Here is a 23,796-nt window from a genome sequence, read left to right on the forward strand (position 1 = left end):
TCACATTCTTCTTCAGCTTCATATTCCTCTCAGTCACTAACACTTATTGATTCCTCTTGCTCCGGTTGATTCATTTCTTCAAAGAGCTTGTTAATAACATCTTCATCATTACTATGCAAATAATGTTCTGGCCCATCGTATGCATCATCGGAATCTTTATGATGTTCATCATTTTGGGACAACAAACTATAATCCTCATCTAACCCCAAAACATTATTCAATACATCGTTTAATTGGCTATTATGACTAGTCGATTCCATTTTGTTAAAATTATATAAATCCAACAACAAAATAAATTCTTGATCAACAAATTAAAATAAGAACGGATGAGAGTGAAGAGTGAAGTTGAAGGAGATAAACAATGTAAAGTAAGAGAGAGAGTAAATAATTATTAAAATGTCAAAGGTGGTTTTCTTTTTTGGAGGGAAATACAAGTTGTTTTGGAGTTTAAGGAACATTTTCGTCATTTATCCGTATCTTGGCAATTCGTGCCAAAATTCTGCCTTTTTCAACGTACCAATTCAACAGCCCACGTGCATGCATTCATATTTTTGACATTTAGTGCTCCCATCTGTCATTTTATGTATAAATTAATGCAAATCTCATATGCCTTCGTAAATAAATAAAAAAAGACATATATTCAAAGTCCAAGAGAAAGTTTTAACATGTTGCTGGAGACTTAGAATTTGAGAGCTCTTTATAATAGTTTAAGGCCTATTTTGATTCTTTTCCAAATAAATATTGATAGATAGATATATGTAAATCAAATAGTTCAAGCCTAATTTGGTCTCAGTCAGTTTCCTTCAATATCAGAAGCTTCAAGACAAACTTAAAGGTAACATCTTTCAAAAGTTTCAATCTTTTCTCATTAAATTAGATATCGAAAATAAATTAGTTTTATGTATTTATTTATACACAGATATAACTTTGTTTTTTCTGCATTACTTCAAACAAGCGTTTGCCATAAGAAAACCAAGAAATGTTGAATGGATCGACCATGACAATTGCCACCATATCTAGACGCATGATTAATAATATATATCCCAATAAGTGTATGGATGGGAGGACAGTACTAAACAACATTACATAGAGAGTTAACTAGAAGTGCTTTATTACTGGTTGTGCCGCCAGGTCAAAACAAGATGAAGAAGATGGAATCAAAGAAATTGCGTGGTCCCAGATGGTGGGATAGCTTCGTAGGACCCAAAAACAGCAACTCCAAGTGGGTTCAAGAGAATCTTGAAGGTAATTTATTTTTGTCGATTTTTTACTACTTATTTAGCTATTTGCAAGTGCTACTTAAGCCAAGCTCATTGTGTTGTGTAGATCCATAGAGTCTGAGCCAAAATTGTCACTTTTTTTTCTCCAAAATGCAAAAGCAACCTATCAAATTTTTCTTTTCAACCAAAAAGGGATAAATCGCTCCTGAGGAAAAGAGATCCTTTTTCATTTTACCGCTATTAATGAATTTAGTTTTCTTTCTTTCTCGCTGCTCGGTCAGCCAAAAATAGAAATTTTTAATTTTTCTTTTAATAAATCGCTGCTCCAGCTGCGAGTTTGTGAATTTATTTTTTCTAAAAGAAAAACCAATAATCGTTGCCAGAGCAAAGAGTTTATTTATTTATTTTATTTTTATAAACCTAAATCGCTGCTCCGGCAGCGATTTGCTGAAAAAAATATGTTTGTGATAACATGATGCAACATGTTTGCGATTTGTCTCAACCTATTTTATTATTTCTTAATTAAAATTTGCTTATATGATAAAATAATATCCATTTAAAGTTATTTTGTGAACATTTTAATACAACTAAATAACATATTTCATTATTAGGTAATTGTATTTAAAGTAAAGCTGATATTTTCTAGTAATCGAATGTTTTTAAAAGAAAAAACTGACAACATATTGTAATTTTTTTAAAAGAGGTTTAAGTGGATTATTTTATAAAATAACTAAACTAACGTATTGTAAACATTTTTATAAAAAGAAGTTTGAATGGGTTTTTCTTTTTAGAATTTGATTTTAAATAAAAAATTCATTTTAAGATTTTAATGAAAAAAAACAACAAAGTAGATTAAGTGAAGTATATTCGGTATATCGGTCAACAAAAATACAATAATACAATTTCTTGTCATGAGATAAAATTATTATTTTAAAAAAATAAACCTAAGAACTTTAGAGTGAGAGGAATGGATGTGGTAGTCAGGTGATTTGTAATAAAAGAAAAAAGGAACATGTGATATTTGAAGTAAAAATGAGTGATAAAACTGGGATTGGGATATTAAGTCATACATAGTGAAGTTTACTTGATATTTCAGAGATGAACCGGAATGTTACAAGGATGCTGAAAGTGATTGAAAATTCAAGTGCAGAGTCATTTGCTAGAAAGGTGGAAATATATTATGAGCGTAGGCAAGAATTAATCAACCTTGTTGTAAAATGCTACAGTATACACTGTTCATTGGCGGAGCGCTGTAATCATGGGACAGGAGAGGTTCTCAACTACATTCCTAATTCACATCTTATTCGATCACATGCCCCTGACATTACTTCCCCGCCTCTTTTATCTCAACATCCTAGCTCTAAGCAGTTCAATAATGTTCATGAACGCTCTGTTTCTAAGCAACTTAAACGCCGTGTTTCTGTTAAAGGGAGTAATAATCACATCAGAGGACAAATTACTAAATGTCCAGCTTCCGGCTCTACTTACAGTATGAACATGGCCCCTGTCCGCTATGGCGGCAGCTATGGCATCGGCTATGGCGGCTATGGCAGCGGCTATGGCGGCTATGGCAGCGGCTATGGAGGCTATGGCAGCGGCTATGGCGGTGGCTTTGGCGGTGGTAAATCTCAACTACCGATGTCGTTGGACTTTTGGCCCAAACCAGAACCACCCAGCAGTAACTACTTCTCAAATTACTACTCAGATACACAGAGTGACGATGATGATGATGATGAAGTGTTGGAGGCTGAGATACGCGATATGATAGTGAAACTTTACATACAGCTGGAAGGGGATCGAGTTGACAAGGCATTATTAGAAGAAAAGTTGGACCTAAATGTTCGAGGGCTTCAATCACAACAACCGGTCAAAATTAGTACGCGTCCACCTCCCCTGCCTCCTATAATCAGGTCCAAATCACAATCAGAATCAGAATCAGATGATTCATTCAGCAGTAGTAACTACTCAGATACACAGAACAACGATGATGATGGAGACGAGTTGGGACATGATGAGTTGGAGGCTGAACTACACAATATGATAGAGAAACTTTACATGGAGCTGGAATGGGATCGAGTTGTTTCAATGTTCCAGGGTGAAATTTTGAAGTATGAAGATAATACGCATGACGATGATGAGGAATTTATATCATCAAATGTGGACAAGGCGTTATTAGAAGAAAACTTGAAGCTTCAAGCTGAAATTAGCAGACTCTTGAAAAAAAAGTCATATAATGAAGAAATAGAAGCGATAGTAGCAGAGAGAGATCTGTTGAAAGCCAGAGTTGCAAGGCTTACAGCTGACCTCAGGATGTATCTAGAGGGGATTGACGTCAACCCATGCTCACCTATATAAATCATATAGAGTAGTGTGTTTTTTTTAGAAATATTTAAATATAGATGTGTGAACTCACGTTAGTATTATATAATAATACAATGATGATTGAATGCACCTCTTCACGTGATGATAGAAATTTAAATTTTATATCTATCTTTTTTTTTCAAGTAACACCTCTCCAAGTGGTTATTGGTAACATTTTTGGCGTTTTAGTTAATTTTTCATTTGTTTTTTTGCTATAATATTTCAAAAATTTTATGTGTGTTAAGTCGGAAATTTCAAAAAAAAAAAATTACCAGTGTAATTTTTTTATATAGTTAAATCAAATGTGTATATTAAAATTTAAAACTAGTAGTATTATATATTTTTGACCTATAATTTTTAAAATTTAACAGTTCAATATTAAGAAAATTAAAGATCAAATCAATTAAATTTATATTTTAAATGCATCTTTTTGTAATAATAGTGCACTCTCATCCTTTTGAAATTTTGGATACTGAGTCATAAAGAAGATTGGATGAAGAAGCGTGTGCATTAGTTTGTACCCTCGAGAATGCTTTAGTATTTCCATTTCTTAACCAATCAAAAAACAACAAGGCTTTAGTATTCCCTATCTCTTTCATCCCCTATAATATAGGTGAAGAATTGACTGCCTGCCTGCTTTTTACCACAAAAAAGAGGAAAATGGCTGCAAAGGAAATTGTTTGCATTTTTCCTCCCTTCTTGTATTTTTTTCCAATTTGAAAAGGGCAATAGGAAAATATTGAATATAATGAAAAACAAGTTAGCTTTAAATTGTTAATTTCTTCTCATGTTAATTCGTTTATGGTTTGTTTATTTTCTTGCAGTGCAGGTCTGGAAGATCAGTTGCTCCTATCAAGGCTGGTTTCGTTGCTCGTGTTGGACCTGATTCGACTTGGGGATTGTTAGTTGGACAATTTCTTCTCATAATAGAGTATGTTGGGAGTTTTATTGCTTTGTGTTTAACCTGAGGAAACATGTTCACGTTTGGTGCAACTTTGCTTATGAAGAGAGATTTAATCTTGTGTATTTCTATAAAATGTGGCTCTATTTCTGTTTTCCGCTTATATTTGCCTGCTGGTGGTCTTGTTGCGCATCCAAATGCTGAAGATGAAAAATCTATCGAAAATAACTTTTCTGCTTGTCCACCTTAGCTTCTTCAGATTCAATTGTGGTATCACACTAACCATATTGTTGCTGATGACTTAATAATTGAGTTGTGAAGAAAAGTCAAGTTGAAAAATCAATGAAACGTACCAATATAACCACAGACATGCGTAATTTTCACATTTAGTGCTCCCGTATGTCTAATTACTGCAAACGCATATACCCTCATAAACACATTTAGTGCTCCCATCTGTCTCCGCATGTCTAATTACTGCAAACGCATATACTCAAGAGAAAGTCTTAACACGTTGCTATTTCGAATAGTTGGAAGATATTTTTCGCCCTTTTTTAATACATAATGACAGATCTAATTAAGTCAGTTTTTATTGATTTGTTTGAGAGATGTTGTTGTGTTTCTNTTGAGTTGTGAAGAAAAGTCAAGTTGAAAAATCAATGAAACGTACCAATATAACCACAGACATGCGTAATTTTCACATTTAGTGCTCCCGAATGTCTAATTACTGCAAACGCATATACTCAAGTCCAAGAGAAAGTCTTAACACGTTGCTATTTTGAATAGTTGAAAGATATTTTCGCCCTTTTTTAATACATAATGACAGATCTAATTAAGTTAGTTTTTATTGATTTGTTTGAGAGATCTTGTTGTGTTTCTTGGTCTTGATCAATTTCCAATCGTACTTTCACTGGTAGGCTCTTCTATGTAAAAAGATAAAATAAACACGAAAGCTTTTGCAAGAGGCAATGGGGATCAAATAAGTAGGAAATGGGAACAATATATGTTCAAAATGATTCAGTTACAAATTCAAGTGCAAAATGCTGATATCTGTTCAAGTAATTATTGAAACACAATATATATATATATATATATATATATATATACACACACTAGACTTCGGAGCCCGTGCTAGCACGGGCCCAATATGTATCATTTTTTGTTTCAATTTATGNTATTATTTTATTTTTTTATTATTATTATTATTATTTTATTTTATTTTTATTATTATTTCTGAAATATGAATTTACATTCCTCTTATAAGGTGGTAAAGAAATATGTGAATGATAGGAAAATATTATTACTTATGGATGTAAAACATAAATTAATTTTGTTTTAATTTTTTTTAAGTATAAAAACCTTAAATTAATCAACTTTTTATCATGTTAACAGCTTAAAGGGTATTTCAGACATTTTGATAAAAAAAAAGTGTTTACCAGCACTTATTTGCCAGACACATCAACAATTTTTTTTTCAACTGCAGCACTTTTATCCAAACACATAACTACTTATTTTAAAAATAAGTTTCAGCACTTTAAAAAGTTACTTTTTAAAAGTTACTTTTTTTAAGTCAATCCAAACGGGCTCTAAGTATAAAACATTAAAGTCTTTTAAAATTTTAAATTGTTAATTCTTATTGTATGATTTGTAATACTTTTACGCCATTTTCAAATAATAGAGATCATTTCTTCTTTCTCAATTTATGTAGTACTAAAAAAATTTTGACACTCAATTAATTTTTTTTGTCTTTGAAATATTTCTAGTTGTTAATTACTGTAATTTATAGTACTTTCTAAGAAATTTTCAAATAATATATATTATTTCATTTGTCCCAATTTATGTGTCAGCCGTAAAATTTGAAGAGTCAATCAGATCGTTTATATATTTTTATATCTTTTAAATATTTAAGTAATTAATTATCATGATTCATAATATTTTATACAATTATTAAGTATAGTAAAATAAATTTAAAAGAAACAAACAAATAAAACGAATTCATTATAGGAAATTACCAAAGCATCCTTCAATACATCAATAATGGGTCCGACTTTTTGTTTTTAAGAAATTGCACATTTGAAGGATATTTTTGTCCAAAGTGGAAATATTGTGTAAAAAATGTGTATTTATTGTGATTTTGAATGTTTTGTGGGGTAATAGGACGCACGCAAAGTTAATGTGTCTTTTTGAAAATGCGGGACAACTTCAAGTATTACTTAATGTTTTTTCTCAAAATCTAATTTACAAAATCTAAGTTACAAAATATGAAACTAAAAATCTTGTTAGCTTTTGGTTGAAAGCTAACAAGATAGTTACAATCATAGTTGCATGTGGCTTATTATATATAGAATATTGAGAAATATCCAAATTATGATCCATACTTACACATGACTTTATAATAGAATTTGACGGTTTGAGTTAAGAGTTTGTCAAAAATAATTTCTCTACCTTCAATAATGTTGTTGTTATTAACTTAAGAGAAAATACATAAAGTCCCCACTGAACTTAGACCTTATTTTGAAGTAGACACATAAATTTTGCGGAAGTTCTATTACCCCATTAAACTATTTTCGACCAGACTAAATATAGCATTTTGACCCGCTTTCGCATCTGCTGTATTTTCACATTTTCGGGACGCATGAGTATTTTAAAAATCAACCCCAAACCAATATAAAACAGCCATGTGGCATTGTAAATTGAATTTTTTATTTTTTTAAAAAAACCCATCTTCCCCAAAATTAATTCAAACACTATTGACAACCCATTGAAGCTTGCTACAGTGTCATGGCGAGTAAGGACTGCAATATCTCTCTAACTTTGATTCACTTTCGCAAGATGAGTACTACATTAATTGATCAACAACCTTCGAATTTCTGACTTTTCAATAAAACCCATTTTCAAAATATATGAATCACTACAAAATTCACTTACAATGTAAAATAATTTTTTTTTCAAATATTAATAAATAACTAACCTATGAGCCTTCACTTATTCGTTCCGACACCACTATTCAACAAATTTCAACTAGCAATGTTACCAACTTCGCCTTATGAAGTTTCTTAGGATTTTGATCAATCAAAGAGAGAGATGAGGGTTGGTGAAAGTGAAATGGGTTGGAAGTTTCTTAGGATTTGGGTTATGGGTTAAAAAATGAATGGGTTAGGATAAAACTCGGCCTTTGTTGAATGGGTTGGAGGTGTGGCACACACTCTTGGATTGAGAGCACTGATGGTGAAAAAGTGATGTATTTATTGTGCTTTTGAATGGTTTTGTGGGGTAACAGGACCTCCGCAAACTTAAAGTGTCTACTTAAAAAAAAGGTACTCCCTCTGTCTCAATTTATGTGACTTACTTTCCTTTTTAGTCAGTCCCAAAAAGAATGACACATTTGTATATTAAGTAACAATTTAACTATAAAATGTCTATTTTACCCTTACTGAAATGATTTACAGCCACACAAATTTCTATTATTCATTTTGAACCACAAATTTTAAAAATCCTCATTTCTTTCTTAAACTCTGTGTCAAGTTAAAATACCTCACATAAAATGAAACGAAAAAAGTACAAGTTCCATAGGCTAATTATGTATTTCCTCTTAACTTAATAATAGAGTTCTGAAGTATACTTATGTTGAAAAGTCAATGAAAACGTACCAATTCAACAACTCAGATGCATGCATTCATATTTTTGACATTTAATGCTCCCAGCTGTTATTGTATGTATAATTAAAATAAGGCCAAACACATATACAACCACTTTAACTTGTCCATATTTTTCATTTTGGCACTTTCTCTTAGTCTTGTTCCATTTTAACTCTTGAACTCCATTTTTTATGTTCTATTTTAACACGAAATACTATTTTTATGATTTATTTATTTTTATATATATTCTTCAATTGCAACTTCTTATTTTAAATCGACATGTGTCATTTAATTTTAGTTAAAAAATTAAAAATTAACAAAAAATAATTCTTTTTAAAAAATAATAATTTCTTTTTAAGAGTGTTATGTATTTTTGTGTGAAAAATAACCGACGAAATTGTGTTTGTTCTCTTTCATTAAAATCACTGACAACCTAACAAAGTCAGTCGAGTTTTAACATTGTTTTGTAGTGTTATTAGCAATGAACAAAAGTCTTTTTTTAGTAGTGTTATTAACTAAGTTAGTCGAGTCTTTTTGAAGATGGGTTTTTTTATTCGTATTGATTTATATTAAAAATTAAAAGTGAGTATTTGCGTTAAATTTAGATAGCCTAGATGATAAGAAAAAATAAATAAGTAGTGTTATTTAATTTGATTGAATGTTTAAGAAAGAAAATCAAAGAACTTTCGACAATTTATTTTCATGCAAAAATACAGAGAAATATCAAAAAATAATATTATTGTTTGAAATTTTTTATGTTCGTTTGCGAATGTTTAATTTTTTTAATTAACAGGCACACGTCTATTTTTTTAAAATAAGAAATTGCAATTGAAGAACATAAATAAAAACAAATCATAAAAATTAGTATAAGTGTTTAAATGGTACAGAAAAAATGGAGTTTAAGGGTTAAAATGAAACAAGGCTAAGTTGGAGTGCCAAAATGAAACATGAGGGCAAGTTTGAGGGGCTGTATATGTGTTTGGCCTTAAAATAATGCAAGTCTCATATGCCCTAGTAAATAGATAAGAAAAAGACATATATTCAAGTCTAAGAAAAAGTCTTCACACATTGCTGGAGACTCAGAATTTGAGAGCTCTTTCTATTAGTTTAAGGTCAATTTTGATTCTTTTCCGAATAAATATTGATAGATAGATAGATCTATGTAAATCGAATAGTTCAAGCCTAATTTTGGTCTCAGTCAGTTTCCTTCAATATCAGAAGCTTCAAGACAAACTTAAAGGTAACATCATTCAAAAGTTTCAATCTTTTCTCATTAAATTAGATGTCGAAAATAAATTAGTTTTATGTATTTACTTATACACAGATATAACTTTGTTTTTTCTGCATTACTTCAATCAAGTGTTTGACATAATAAAACCAAGAAATATTGTTGAATGGATCGACCATGACAATTGTTACCATATCTAACCGCATGATCAATATATAATATATATCCCAATAAGTGGATGAATGGAAGGGTAGTACTAAACAACATTACACAGAGAGTTAACTAGAAGTGCTTTATGATGAAGATGAAATCAACGAAATCACGACGTCTCAGATGGTTAGATTGCTTCTTAGGACCCATGAACAGCAACTCCAAGTGGCTTCAAGAGAATCTTGAAGGTAAGTTATTTTTATTGATTTTTTACTACTTATCTATCTATTTGCAAGTGCTACGTAAACCAAGCTTATTGTGTTGTGATAGATCCATACATGAGTTAATATCTTCCAGGTAAGGAGTTTTAACATAGAAAGTTACTCAACTTTTATTTTTACTTCAAAAGTCATTCAACTATATGAACTCGAGGCAGTATTAATTAGAATAATCATAGGATTAAAATTGGTTCAGAGTAATTTCATGATTTCACAAACTTACATTTTTTTCCTCCCATGTATGGTTTGCTATATTGAGTTGATTTTTTTTTTGGTTTCTTTTTCTTTTTAAATGTAGTAAGTTGATTGACCACTTGAACTATTTGTTTTTTTTAAAAAAAAAAAAAAAGCTTCAAGTATTTGAACAATTTAAGTAGCCTTAAATATATTTAAAGTTTAAGGTAATATTTGACCAACAAAAAAAATTAGAAATACACCGTCCTATCAAGGATCTTCGTAGTGGCACATTACACCTCAAAATTAAGAACAATTGTTTTATATATATTTTAGTATTTAGCTTGACTAATTAAATAAAATAAAAAATCCTACAAAAATTCAAGGGTATAATTGTAAAGAAGATTTTTGTAGAGTTTTATTCTCAAATAATTTAAGTGAGAAAATAACAAACATGACGACAAAATTATTCTTCTCCTAACTAGTTAGAAGGCCACAAAAAAATACTAATATTGTCCGCATGTTATCAACCTTGACCCAATTAAATGAAATAGAATATCTCATAAAAACTTGAGGGTATAATAGGAAAGAAGTTTTTTGTAGAGTTCTAAACCAAATACAAGATTATGTGTGAAACAATGAACCAAACACTTAATAAAAAATAATTTGTGCATTAGCATTATTAGTCAAACAACCCCCAAGTGTTTTACTTACAAAGTGACTTAATTTTGATTTTTACTTCAAAAGTCACTTAACTATAAATATTAAGTGAAAATCTAAAATTATCATTTTAGGAGAATTTGAGATTGATGAAATCTCATGTGGAAACGATGATTTCTTATCGCGATATGAAATTGCATTTCCAAATGCCTACTAATTCATACATACAAACATACATACTCTAAGTTTACTTGATATTTCAGAGATAAACGAGAATGTTGGAAGGAAGCTGAAAATCATTGAAGATTCAGATGTAGACTCATTTGCTGAAAAGGTGGAAATGTATAATGAGACTAGACAAGAATTAAACAACCTTGTTGACAAGTGCTATAATCATGGGAGAGGAGAGCTAATTCTGAACAACATTCCTAATTCAGGTCTTATTCCATCACAAATTAGTATATCCAATGTTAGCTCCCGGCCTCTTTTAGCTAAACCCAGAAGCTCTAAGCAACCAAATGCTCCTGGGCGCTCGGTGGTCTCTAAGCAACTAAAACGAGGTGTTTCTGAAAAAAAGTTCACGATGTTAAGTTACCACTCAGATGCAGAGAGTGACGATGCTGATTACTACTCAGATACAGAGAGGGACGATGATGATGGAAAAGAGGGGAGTGATTATGAGTTGGAGGCTGATCTGCGCGATATGATAGAGAAACTTGATGATGATGGAAAAGAGGGGAGTGATTATGAGTTGGAGGCTGATCTGCGCAATATGATAGAGAAACTTGATGATGATGAAAAAGAGGGGAGTGATTATGAGTTGGAGGCTGATCTGCTCGATATGATAGAGAAACTTTATATACAAATGGAATGGGATCGAGTTGTTTCAATGTTGCAACACAGAATTTTGAGGCCGTATGAAGATGACGGACAAGTGAAAGAATCAGTATCATCGAATGTTGACAAGGCATTATTAAAAGAAACCTTGGAGCTTCACGGTGAAATTTGCAGACGCTTGAATGAAATGTCATATTTGGAGGAATATAATGAAGAAATAAACGCATGCAACCAACCTTTGAGCTTGCGGTGAGCAAGTGCTGGTGCTTCTAGAATATTCTAGGCTCCAAATTTATGAAGTTTCCGTTGCCAGATCATATATCTTAGTAATATATATGAGATCTCAGGCCTTCCCTTTATCTTAATTTAGTTATACTGGGTTGCTTTTCTTGAATGAATTGTTTATGCTTTTGATCATGTGATCATATCTGTTCTACCCTCGAGAATAATGCTTTAGTAATTCCCCATCTCTGTAATAGAGGCGGTCATGAGCCTGCTTTTTAGCTCAAAAGGGGAGGTAAATGTCTGTTTTCTTATTTACAAAGGATTACCTTTCAAAATTGTTTGCATTTTTAATTTCCTCCTCTCTTGTTTCTTTTTTTTTCCAATTTGAAAAGGGTAATAGGAAAATGTTGAATAATGGAAAACAAGTTGGATTTAAATTGTTTATTTCTCATAGAAGATTATCAGTTGCTCCTATCAAGGCTGGTTTCGTTGCTCGTGTTGGACCTGATACGGCTTGGGGATTGTTAGTTGGACAATTTCTTCTCATAATAGAGTATGTTGGGAGTTTTATTGTATGTTTTGCTTTGTGTTTAACCTGATCGAGGAAACATGTTCACGTTTGGTGCTACTCTGCTTATGAAGAGAGTTTGTTTAGATTTAATCTTGTGGGAGATGTTATCTTGTGTATTTCTACAAAATGTGGCTATACTTCTGTTTTCCGGTTATATTTGCCTGCTGGTCTTGTTGTACATGCAAATATGCAATGGCCGAAGATTAAAAATCTATCGAAAATAACTTCCCTACTTCTCTACCTTTTTCAGAGTCACTTGTGGGATCACACTAACCATATTGTTGCTGATGAGTGATGACTTAATAATAGAGTTGTGATGGAACGTACCAATTTAACCACCGACATGCATGCATCCATATTTTTCACATTTACTGCTCCCATCTGTCTCCGTATGTCTAATTATTGTAAATGCACATACCCTCATAAACAAAAAATGACACATTTAAGTCCAAGAGAAAGTCATAACACGTTGCTATTTTGAATAGTTGGAAGATATTTTTCGCCCTCTTTTAATACTTAATGACAAATTTAATCAAGTCAAAGAAAGTTTTTCTTGATTTTCTAAGAGCCAGCGGGGATCAAATCAGTAGGAAATGGGAACAATATATGCTCAAAATGATTCAGCAACAAATTCAAGTGTAAAATGCTGATATCTGTTCTAGTAATTATTGAAACACAAAATAGATTGAGAAATATCCAAACTTACAAATGACTTAATAATAGAGTTTGACTGTTTGAGTTAAGAGTTTGTTTGAAATAACTTCTTTACCTTCATCACACTGATAATGATGTTGTTATTGACTTAATAATAGTGAAGAATAGTCATATTGGAAAATCAAATGAAAACGTGCCAATTCAACAACCGACATGCATGCATTCATATTTTTGACATTTATTGCTCCCATCTGTCATCGTACATCTAATTAACGGAAATCTCATATGCCCTCGTAAATAAATAAAAAAAGACATATATTCGAGTCCAAGAGAGAGTCTTAACACGTTGTTGGAGACTCAGAATTTGAGAGCTATTTCGAATAGTTCAAGGCAAATTTTGATACTTTTCCAAATAAATATTGATAGATAGATATATGTAAGTAGAATAGTTCAAGACTAATTTTGGTCTGAATCAATTTCCTTCAATATTAGAAGCTTCAAGACAAACTTAAAGGTAACATCTTTCAAGAAGCTTCAATCTTTTCTCATTAAATTAGATGTCGAAAATAAGTTAGTTTTATGTGTATTTACTTATACACAGATATAACTTGGTGTTTCTGCCTTACTTTTCAAGCAAGCTTTTGCCATAATAAAATCAAGAAATGTTGAATGCATGATTAATACTAATATATATCCTAATAAGTGGATGGATGGGAGTTAATTGGTTTATTACGTACTGGTTGTACCGCCAGATCAAAACGAAGATGGAATCAAAGAAATTACAACGTCCCAGATGGTTGGATAGCTTCTTAGGACCCAAAAACAGCAACTCCAAGTGGCTTCCGGAGAATCTTGATGGTAAGTTACTTTTTGTCATTTTTTACGGAGTACTACTTTACTCCGTTATTTGCGAGTGCTACGTAAACCAAGATTATTGTGTAGTGATAGATAGATCCAAGTTTACTAATTGATATTTCAGAGATGAATCGGAATGTTAGAAGGAGCTAGGATGCTGAAAATCATTGAAGATACAAATGCAGACTCATTTGCTAAAAAGGTGGAAATGTATATATTATCAGAGTAGACAAGAATTAATCAACCTTGTTGATAAGTGTTACCGCGAGCATACATTGTTCATTGGCTGAGCGCTATGTATAATCATGGGATAAGAGAGCTTCTGAACTACATTCCTAGCTAGTTCAGATCTTATTCGATCACAAATTAGCATATCCAATGTTAGTTCAGGCAAAAGCTCTGCGATACAATCCCCGCTTCCTTTATCTAAATTCCCTAGCTCTAAGCAGTTAAATTTTGATGTGTCCTCCGTCTCTCTAAGCAACTAAAACGAGGTGTTTCTGTTAAAGAGAGTAATCATCACATCAGAGGAAAAATTAGTAAAAATATTAGAATCAGAAGTTCATCCAATAGTAACTACTCAGGTACACAGAACCACGCTGATCATGGAGAAGAGTTGCAACATGAGGGGACTGATGAGTAAAATGGTAGAATGAGTCGAAGAGGAATGTATTAGTCCCAGTATTACAACCACACTCTTTCTCTTGTACTATTATTTATACTTTTGTTTCCAAGTTCAACTTTCCTTTTGTTCAATTTGCTAGTAATGACATAATAGCATTCTACTTTCACTGGAAAAATATATGTTCTATCGAGATGATTGTTGAAATTCTTTCTGCTTATGAAACAGATGCTCTATCAACTGAGCTACATGCGATTGTTTGTTTTGATTTAGTTATATCTTCCTTAGTATTAGTTATTTACAAGCGAAACAATACACACAGACACATATAGTAATTTTGTCAAACTCTTCAATCCACTACTGTCGATAGATAGATGCTGAACGCTCTTTCGGCTCCTAAACCTACACACATTCTGAATGGTCAGACTTATTTCCACTGTTTGGGAGTTGTGGGAATACTTATTTACTTGCATTGTATGTCCTTGTCCAATCCTAGAATACTTATTTAGCTATGTATATGAAAATGTGTGGTGATAGGTCCATAAATACATTATATTAGTAAGTGATTGTTAGGATTATAGGTTGAATAGAGAAAATGCAGTGCAATAAAATGACTCTAGTAGTTTAATCTTGGAGGAATATAATGAAGAAAACAGTTACCTTGGGAGGGAACTGATCGAGATTATGAATATGAGGAGATATTTTCTTAATTGTCTGTATTTTTATGCATATATACCTGCTAAGAGACACTTTTAGAATGCACTCGATTGTGAAAGATAATATGTAGCTACTCACACATGAACTTGAGCCGAGTAATAATGCACTACTGCAACCTCACAGAACCAGTCCAGGCATACAATTAAAAACCTTGTGAAATTTGTGTAACCGCCAAGTCACCCTAAGTTTCAAAAAGTTTTCAAATGTTTGGTACTTTGATGGTTATCTTATGCTTATGTAAACTTATAAATGCTGATATCTGTTCAAGTAATTATTGAAACACCAAATATATATATATATATATATATATATTGAGAAATATCCAATCTATGATCCATACTTATAAATGACTTAATAATAGAGTTTGACGGTTTGAGTTATGGGTTTGTCATAATAATTTCTCTACCTTCAATAATGTTGTTGTTATTAACTTAATAATAGAGTTCTGAATAGTCATGTTGAAAAATCAATGAAAACGCACCAATTCAACAGCCCACATGAATGCATTCATATTTTTGACATTTATTGCTCCCACCTGTCATTGTATATATAATTAATGCAAATCTCATATGCCTTCGTAAATAAATAAAAAAAGACATATTATTGCTCCCATCTGTCATTGTATGTATAATTAATGCAAATCTCATATGCCTTCGTAAATAAATTAAAAAAAAGACAAATATTCAAGTTCAAGAGGAAGACTTAAACGCATTGCTGGAGAATCAGAATTTGAGAGTTCTTTCTAATAGTTTAAGGTCAATTTTGATTCTTTTCCGAATAAATATTGATAGATAGATATATGTAAATCAAATAGTTCAAGCCTAATTTTGGTCTCAGTCAGTTTCCTTCAATATCAGAAGCTTCAAGACAAACTTAAAGGTAACATCTTTCAAAAGTTTCAATCTTTTCTCATTAAATTATATGTAGAAAATAAATTAGTTTTATGTATTTACTCATACATAGATATAACTTTGTTTTTTCTGCATTACTTCAAGCAAGTGTTTGACATAATAAAACCAAGAAATATTGTTGAATGGATCGACCATGACAATTGTTACCATATCTAACCGCATGATCAATAATATCTATCCCAATAAGTGGATGGATGGAAGTGTAGTACTAAACAACATTACACAGAGAGTTAACTAGAAGTGGTTTATGATGAAGATGGAATCAACGAAATCACGACGTCTCAGATGGTTGGATTGCTTCTTAGGACCCATGAACAGCAACTCCAAGTGGCTTCAAGAGAATCTTGAAGGTAAGTTATTTTTATCGATTCTTTACTACTTATTTATCTATTTGCAAGTGCTACGAAAACCAAGCTTATTGTGTTGTGATAGATCCATACATGAGTTAATATCTTCCAGGTGAGGAGTATTAACATAGAAAGTTACTCAAACTTTAATTTTTATTTCAAAAGTCATTCAACTAGCTATAAGAACTCGAGGCAGTATTAATTAGAATAATCACAGGATTAAAATTCGTTCAGAGTAATTTCATGATTTCACAAACTAACATTTTTTTCCTCCATGTATGCTTTGCTATATTGAGTTGATTTTTATTTTTTTTTTGGTTTCTTTTTCTTTTTAAATGTAGTTAGTTGATTGACCACTTGAACTATTTGTTTTGTTTTTTTTTTTTTAAAAAAAATAAGCTTTAAGTATTTGAACAATTAAGTAGCCTTAAATATATTTAAAGTTTAAGGTAATATTTGACCAACAAAAAAAATTAAAAATACACCGTCCTATCAAGGACCTTCGTAGCGGCACATTACACCTCAACATTAAGAACAATTGTTTTATATATATTTTAGTATTTAACTTGACTAATTAAATAAAATAAAAAAATCCTACAAAAATTCAAGGGTATAATTGTAAAGAAGATATTTGTAGAGTTTTATTCTCAAATAATTCAAGTGAGAAAATAACAAACATGTCGACAAAATTATTCTTCTCCTAACTAGTTAGAAGGCCACAAAAAAATACTAATATTGTCCGCATGTTACCAACCTTGACCCAATTATACGAAATAGAATATCTCATAAAAACTTAAGGGTACAATAGGAAAGAAGTTTTTTATAGAGTTCTAAACCAAATACAAGATTAGGCGTGAAACAATGAACCAAACACTTAATAAAAAATAATTTGTGCATTAATTAGCATTATTAGTCAAACAACCCCCAAGTGTTTGTGACTTAATTTTGATTTTTACTTCAAAAGTGACTTAACTATAAATATTAAGTGAAATTCCAAAATTATCATTTTTGTAGAATTTGAGATTTCATCTTATATATGAAATCAACATGAAATCTCATGTCGAAACGATGATTTAATTTCTTATCGCGATATGAAATTGCATGTCCAAATGCCTACTAATACATTAGTTTACTTGATATTTCAGAGATAAAGGAGAATGTTGGAAGGAAGCAGAAAATGATTGAAGATTCAGATGCAGACTCATTTGCTGAAAAGGTGGAAATGTATAATGAGAGTAGACAAGAATTAAACAAGTTTGTTGACAAGTGCTATAATCATGGGAGAGGAGAGCTAATTCTGAACAACATTCCTAATTCAGGTCGTGACATTAGCATATCCAATGTTAGCTCCCGGCCTCTTTTATCTCAACTCCATAGCTCTAAGCAGCCAAATGCTCCTGAGTGCTCCGTGGTCTCTAAGCAACTAAAACGAGGTGTTTCTGAAAAAGAGAGTAAGAATCACGGCAAAATACCAAAATTTCAGAAAAAGAAGAAAAGGTCTGCAGTAGCGCGAATATACTACTCAGTTACACATATATTCAAGTTCAAGAGAAAGTCTTAACATGTTGCTATTTCGAATAGTTGAAAGATATTTTTGGCCCTTTTCTAATACTTAACGACAGATTTAATCAAGTCCAAGAGAGTTTTTATAGATCTGTTTGAGAGACTGAGAATTATCCAAACTATGATCCATACTTACAAATGACTTTAAAATAATGTTTAACTGTTTGAGTTTAAGAGTTAGTGAGAAATAACTTCTCTACAATGATAATGTTGTTGTTATTGACTTAATAATAGAGTTCTGAAGAAAAGTTAATGTTGGAAAATCAATGATAATGTACCAATTCAACAACCAACATGCATGCATTCATATTTGTAAAATTTATTCGTCCCATCTGTTTTCGTACGTCTAATTAAAATGAAATCTCATATACCCTCTTAAATAAATTTTAAAAAGGCAGACATTCAAGTCCAATAGAAAGTCTTAACACGTTGCTGGAGACTTAGAATTTGAGAGTTATTTCGAACGCTAATTTTGGTCTCGATCAGTTTCCTTCAATATTAGAAGCTTCAAGACAAACTTAAAGGTAACATCTTTCAAAATTTTCAATTTCTTCTCATTAAATTAGATGTGAAAAAGAAATAAGTTTTTTATGTGTATCGCTTTGTTTTTTCTGCACTACTTCAAGCAAGCGTTTGCCATAATAAAATCAAGAAATGTTGAATGTATCGACCACGTCAATTATTGTTACCCTATCTAAACGCATGATTAATAATATATATCATATCCCAATAATTAGTGGATGGATGGGAGGGGAGGGCACAGAGAGTTAATTAGAAGTGCTTTATTACTTACTGGTTGTACCGCCAAATCAAAACAAGATGAAGAAGATGGAATCAAAGAAATTACAACGTCCCAGATGGTTGGATAGCTTATTTGGACCCAAAAACAGCAACTCCCAGTGGCTTCAAGAGAATCTTGAAGGTAGGTTATTTTTGTTGATTTTTTACTACTTATTTAGCTATTTGCAAGTGCTACGCTTATTGTGTTGTGATAGATCCATATATACATGAGTTAATATCCTCCATGGTCACTCAGCTAAATAAAAATTTCATATAAGCAAATTTTAAATGAAAAAAAAAATAAAGAATCAAATAGGTTGAGTGACTTTGTAAGTAAAAAGAAATATTTATAGTTAAGTGAGTAAAAATCAAAGTTGAGTGACTTTTGGAGTAAGAATTGAAGTAGAGTGACTTTGGGAGTAAGAATTGAAGTAGAGTGACTTTGGGAGTAAGAATTGAAGTAGAGTGACTTTGGGATATTAACTCATACATGCATATTCAATTCAAGTTTTACTTGATTGATATTTCAGAGATGAACCGGAATTTTAGAAGGATGCTGACAATCATTGAAGATTCAAATGCAGTCTCATTTGCTAAGAAGTTTGAAATGTATGATCAGAGTAGACAAGAACTAATCAACCTTGTTGACAAGTGCTACCGCATACATTGTTTATTGGCTGAGCGCTATAATCATGAGCTTCTAAACAACATTCCTAATTCAGGTCTTATTTCATCACAAGGCACATCCAATGTTAGTTCAGGCAAAATCTCCCTGCCTCTTTTATCTAAACTCCATAGCTCTAAGCAGTCTAATGCTCCTGTGAGCTCGGTGGGCTCTAGGCAACTAAAACGAGGTGTTTCTTCTATAGGGAATAATATTCGACGTATCAGGATGATGGTAAGGCTCAAATCATCCAGCAGTAACTTCTCAAATTACTACTCAGATACACAGAGTGTCGGTGATGGTGGTGAAGAAGAAGAGTTGGAGGCTGAGCTACACGATATGATAGTGAAACTTTACATACAGCTGGAAGGGGATCGAGTTGACAAGGCATTATTAGAAGAAATGTTGGATCTAAATGTTCTAGGGCTTCAATCACAACAACCGGTCATTTCTGATGTTGTGTCTGACTATTATTCATTCAGCAGTAGTGATGACTCATATACACAGAGCAACGATGATGATGGAGAAGAGTTGGAGGCTGAGCTACACGATAAGATAGAGAAACTTTACATAGAGATGGAAGGGGATCGAGTTGTTTCAATGTTGCAGGGTGGAATTTTGAGGTATGAAGATAATGCACATGACGATGATGAGGAATTTAGACAAGTGAGAGAATCAATATCATCAAATGTTGACAAGGCGTTATTAGAAGAAAACTTGGAGCTTCAAGGTGAAATTTTCAGACTCTTGAAGGAAATGTCATATTTGGAGGAATATAATGAACGCTGCCAATCATTAGATAAGGCTCTTAGTCAAGCTATAGAAGAGAGAATAGAAGCAGAGACTTTGTTTGCATCGGAAGTTGAGCAACTAAAGGCAAGCATTGTCAAGAAGAACAATGATGTCGAAGAATTGAACAAAATCCTTGAAGCAGTAGCAGCAGAGAGAGATCAGCTGAAAGCCAGAGTTGCAATGCTTGATGCTGACCCCTATAAGTCATAAAGAATTGAAGATCAAATGAACAAGCATATGCACCAAAACGATTAACGATGTGTAGTGTGTTGATTTTGTTGCTGAAATTCAAGGGGTGAGTAAAATGGTAGAATGAGTCGAAGAGAAATGCATTAGTCCCAGTATTACAACCACTCTTTCTCTTGTACTTATTATTTATACTTTTGTTTCCAAGTTCAACTTTCCTTTTGTTCAATGCTGCACCTGTTTGCTAGTAATGACATAACAGCATTCTGCTTTAAGTAGTTTAATCTTGAAGGAATATAATGAAGAAGTTGTTTCCAATAAATGAACACTATGAATCATATATAACAGGAGGCTCTTATAGCAGAGAGAGATATCGTAATAGAGAGATTGTTTTCAATAAATGAACCTAAGAATCATTAGTCAATCTAGAGCAGAGATAATAGAAGCAGAATTTGCTTGCATAGGAGGACGGAGAGCATAGAAGTTCTTTTCCATAAACACTAAGTTCAAGTAAAGCATATACTCCAAAATTTTAATAATGAAACATATAACAAATAAAGCATTTATTCCAAAAAAATTTAAAATGAAACATATAAAAATTAAGCAAAAATAAAAAAAATTAAAAAGTGTGCTATAAAATAAATAATTAAAAAATCGCGCCAGGTAGGGGTCGAACCTACGACTTTCTGCTTAGGAAACAGACGCTCTATCCACTGAGCTACAGGCACTTTTGTTTTAAAAATTGATTCATTTGGGAAATAAACAAACACGTTTGAGGTTTTTTCGAACCTGTACCCGTTATTGTAACTGTATATAATAAGAAACAAATAATAAGTATTTAAAGTAGCTAGCTAAGTTTTTAATCGAAATGGTGTTGATTGAGGGACAAATCGATTTTTCATAACCAAAATGGTAAAAATGCATGTGTAGTGAAGGATTTCAGCAATTTTTCACATTTGAAAATAGATGACTCGTTAAATATATTTACACTTGAGGTATTCAATTATTCACGAGCCTTCATCGAATATTTTATATTTTAAAGAAAAATTCATACCCATTCACTATTAGATTTAAAGTAGTCAAACCTATTGAATAATGAGTTAATTGCTAAATTCTGCACTTCCTTATAATTTAACCTTCGGACGATTATATATAATCATACTATGTATTAATTAGCTATTTAATTTAACGACTATTTAAGTTAATTATTCAAAATATTAGTCATTTTGGCCTTTTGTGCTTTCTAGGGTGCACAGCAGTGTGGTAGGTGCAGTTCAAGACTTCTTATTGGTTTTCGTGTCCTCTTTAGTACCTTTTTTTTATTATTTTATAATATAGTATATGGTTTGAAAAATTCTAGCCATTCAACGGGGGAAGTTAATAAACATGTACTCTTTTCTCCGTCTTAATTTGTATGATGTAGTTTAATTGCGTATAGAGTTTAAAAACATAGAAAACAATTTGAAATTTGTGATTTAAAATAAACTTCAGGTGTTTATGTTGCTATAAATAATCTCGTTAAAATTATAATTGACATTTTAAAGTTAAGTTGTTATTAAATGAAGAAATATTATCTTCTTCTTTTTAACTAACATATATATATATATATATATATATATCATATAAATTGAAACATAGGAAGCTATTAATGTAATCGGTGTTATGGTTTAATAATTCATTTGCCATATTAATTAGTTGGTGGATGGTTTTCAGATGGGGACACATTTACAGTAGAACAATAATTTATTTTATATAATAGTGGTAATTGTTTTCTCCGTTTCCAAAAAAAAAAAAAGAAGATAACATTTAAAACACTATAATTGCGAAAAGTATAACCAAATAGAAAAGTGAAGTCCATTAATCCTACCATCAACTAGTAAAACTTTTTACCTAACAAAAGCAAGACCATTAACCCTAAAATCAATATAATACCATATATGTATAATTTTATAAATAGAGTCTAAGAAATGATGTATACATATTATCTTGTAAAGATAAAGAAATTATTTATGATAATAAATAGACAATCGGCACAAATAAAGCATATCAACATCAATAAAAACACCTGTAATAATAAAGAAATCATATAAAATAGTGGGAAAAAAACACTAACAACACAAAAAATAATACATAGTAACAAATTGAAAAAAAAAACTACTCTCTTTGTTCAAATTTATGTAATACATTCTTTATAGTCAATATGAAAAAGAATAACATGTTTCTAATTTAGTAACAATTTAACTTAAAAATATTTATTTTATTTTTAATGAAATAATTTATAGTCACACAAATATGATTAACTTGTTAACTCTGTGTCAAACCAAATTGCATCACATAAATTAAAACGAAAGTAGTAATATTTTTTTTAAAAAAAATCCATTATCCCCTAAATCAATAGTAGTTTATAAAGATACTTTTTATTTGCCGGTTTATTTATGATAATATAACATGTGATAGATCTCTAAAAAGGTGGCAGCCACATAATAACTTTGACATTGATGCCCAATTGCAGTAATATATTAACATTAATCCACCAACTCTCCATAATCTAATGAGAAAATTCCTCCGTCAAACTTAACGGCCGTTATCTATATGTTCAAGTTGACCTTTCAAGTTGTGCTATAAAATTTTGTTTTCTTTTGTGTATTAATTTAAGACATTTTTTATTTGAAAGTGATAAAGCACCAAACTTTGACTTGAAAAAGAAAAAAACAAATAAGAAAAATCAAAATTTTAATAACCCTTGAGGAATTGAAGAAATAAAAAAGTACGATCTCACATGCATGGAGAATTAAAATATTAGTTTGTTCATAGACACCTCCAACCACGACTTACATTAACATGCATAAAATTTGTTTACCCTTATCAAACTTTTATTCAAGTTTCAAGTTCAAATCTAAAAAATTAACGTAATATAATATTGAATTGAAATTAATCCAATTAGTAATATTACCAAACACGAAAGTGACGGTACGCTTGTCAACAAAATTATTTCTCTAGACAATAATGTTATCATCTTATTATATATTGACCAATTCTATAAAAAAAAAAACTAATAAAGTTAAATGTAGAAGCATATATAAGTCTTCAATGAATAAAAATCAAAATTATACATTTTTGTGTTTGAACACTTTGAATTTGAATTTGAATTTATTTTGCTAGAAAAATAAACATAAGTGACTATTCAAGATGGCAAAAACCTCTACAAGTCAATTGTAAGTAAATATTTATTTCAAATGAATTTATTTTAAAGTGTATTTACAAAGCCAAAATAATTAAAGTGTATTGAAAAAAATAATTTGGAGAAATGATAAACTTGGCAGTGTATGCCGTATTTTTTTTCACCCACCTTGACACTTGTCTTACAATGGTTTTTTGCATGAAATCTAATCTTGTGATTAGGTTTCTTATTGGCCTATAAATTGGCATCTTGTATTTATGAAATGATTAGGCATCAATCTTACT

The 23,796-nt window shown here is 31.1% G+C and overlaps 1 protein-coding gene and 1 non-coding gene across 15 annotated transcripts; one reads left to right on the forward strand and one right to left on the reverse strand.

Moving 5' to 3' along the window:
* The first annotated feature begins 640 nt into the window (after positions 1-640).
* Positions 641-20,471, forward strand: LOC125873038 (uncharacterized). Of its 14 annotated transcripts, XM_049553883.1 has the most exons (5): positions 711-835; positions 1,132-1,245; positions 2,317-2,957; positions 19,672-19,976; positions 20,025-20,471. In XM_049553883.1, exons 2-5 carry the CDS (start codon positions 1,143-1,145, stop codon positions 20,353-20,355), a joined length of 1,380 nt encoding a protein of 459 aa, XP_049409840.1. In that variant the 5' UTR covers positions 711-835; positions 1,132-1,142; the 3' UTR covers positions 20,356-20,471. The 14 variants fall into 14 exon arrangements, 2 of the variants coding, with proteins under 2 accessions (XP_049409840.1, XP_049409841.1); XR_007447183.1 differs by lacking the exons at positions 711-835; positions 1,132-1,245; positions 2,317-2,957; positions 19,672-19,976; positions 20,025-20,471 and adding exons at positions 9,146-9,229; positions 15,844-15,967; positions 16,256-16,349; positions 17,492-17,633; XR_007447186.1 differs by lacking the exons at positions 1,132-1,245; positions 2,317-2,957; positions 19,672-19,976; positions 20,025-20,471 and adding exons at positions 16,256-16,349; positions 17,492-17,633 and having other exon boundaries at positions 641-835.
* A 515-nt stretch (positions 20,472-20,986) lies between these two features.
* On the reverse strand, positions 20,987-21,059 carry TRNAR-CCU (transfer RNA arginine (anticodon CCU)). The gene has a single exon. It is a non-coding gene; the product is annotated as a tRNA-Arg (tRNA).
* Between the last annotated feature and the right edge of the window lie 2,737 nt (positions 21,060-23,796).

The sequence above is a fragment of the Solanum stenotomum genome, chromosome 8, assembly GCF_019186545.1.
Source record: "Solanum stenotomum isolate F172 chromosome 8, ASM1918654v1, whole genome shotgun sequence".
In the NCBI taxonomy this organism is placed as follows: Eukaryota; Viridiplantae; Streptophyta; class Magnoliopsida; order Solanales; family Solanaceae; genus Solanum; species Solanum stenotomum.

Coding starts and splice junctions, on each gene's coding strand:
- LOC125873038 (XM_049553883.1), top strand. CDS start 1,143: ATGAAGAAGATGGAATCAAAGAAATTGCGTGGTCCCAGATGGTGGGAT. Junction 2,958..19,671: donor ACGATGATGATGATGATGAA/GTGTTGGAGGCT, acceptor GAAGAAGAAGAG/TTGGAGGCTGAGCTACACGA. Junction 19,977..20,024: donor TTGCAGGGTGGAATTTTGAG/GTATGAAGATAA, acceptor TAGACAAGTGAG/AGAATCAATATCATCAAATG.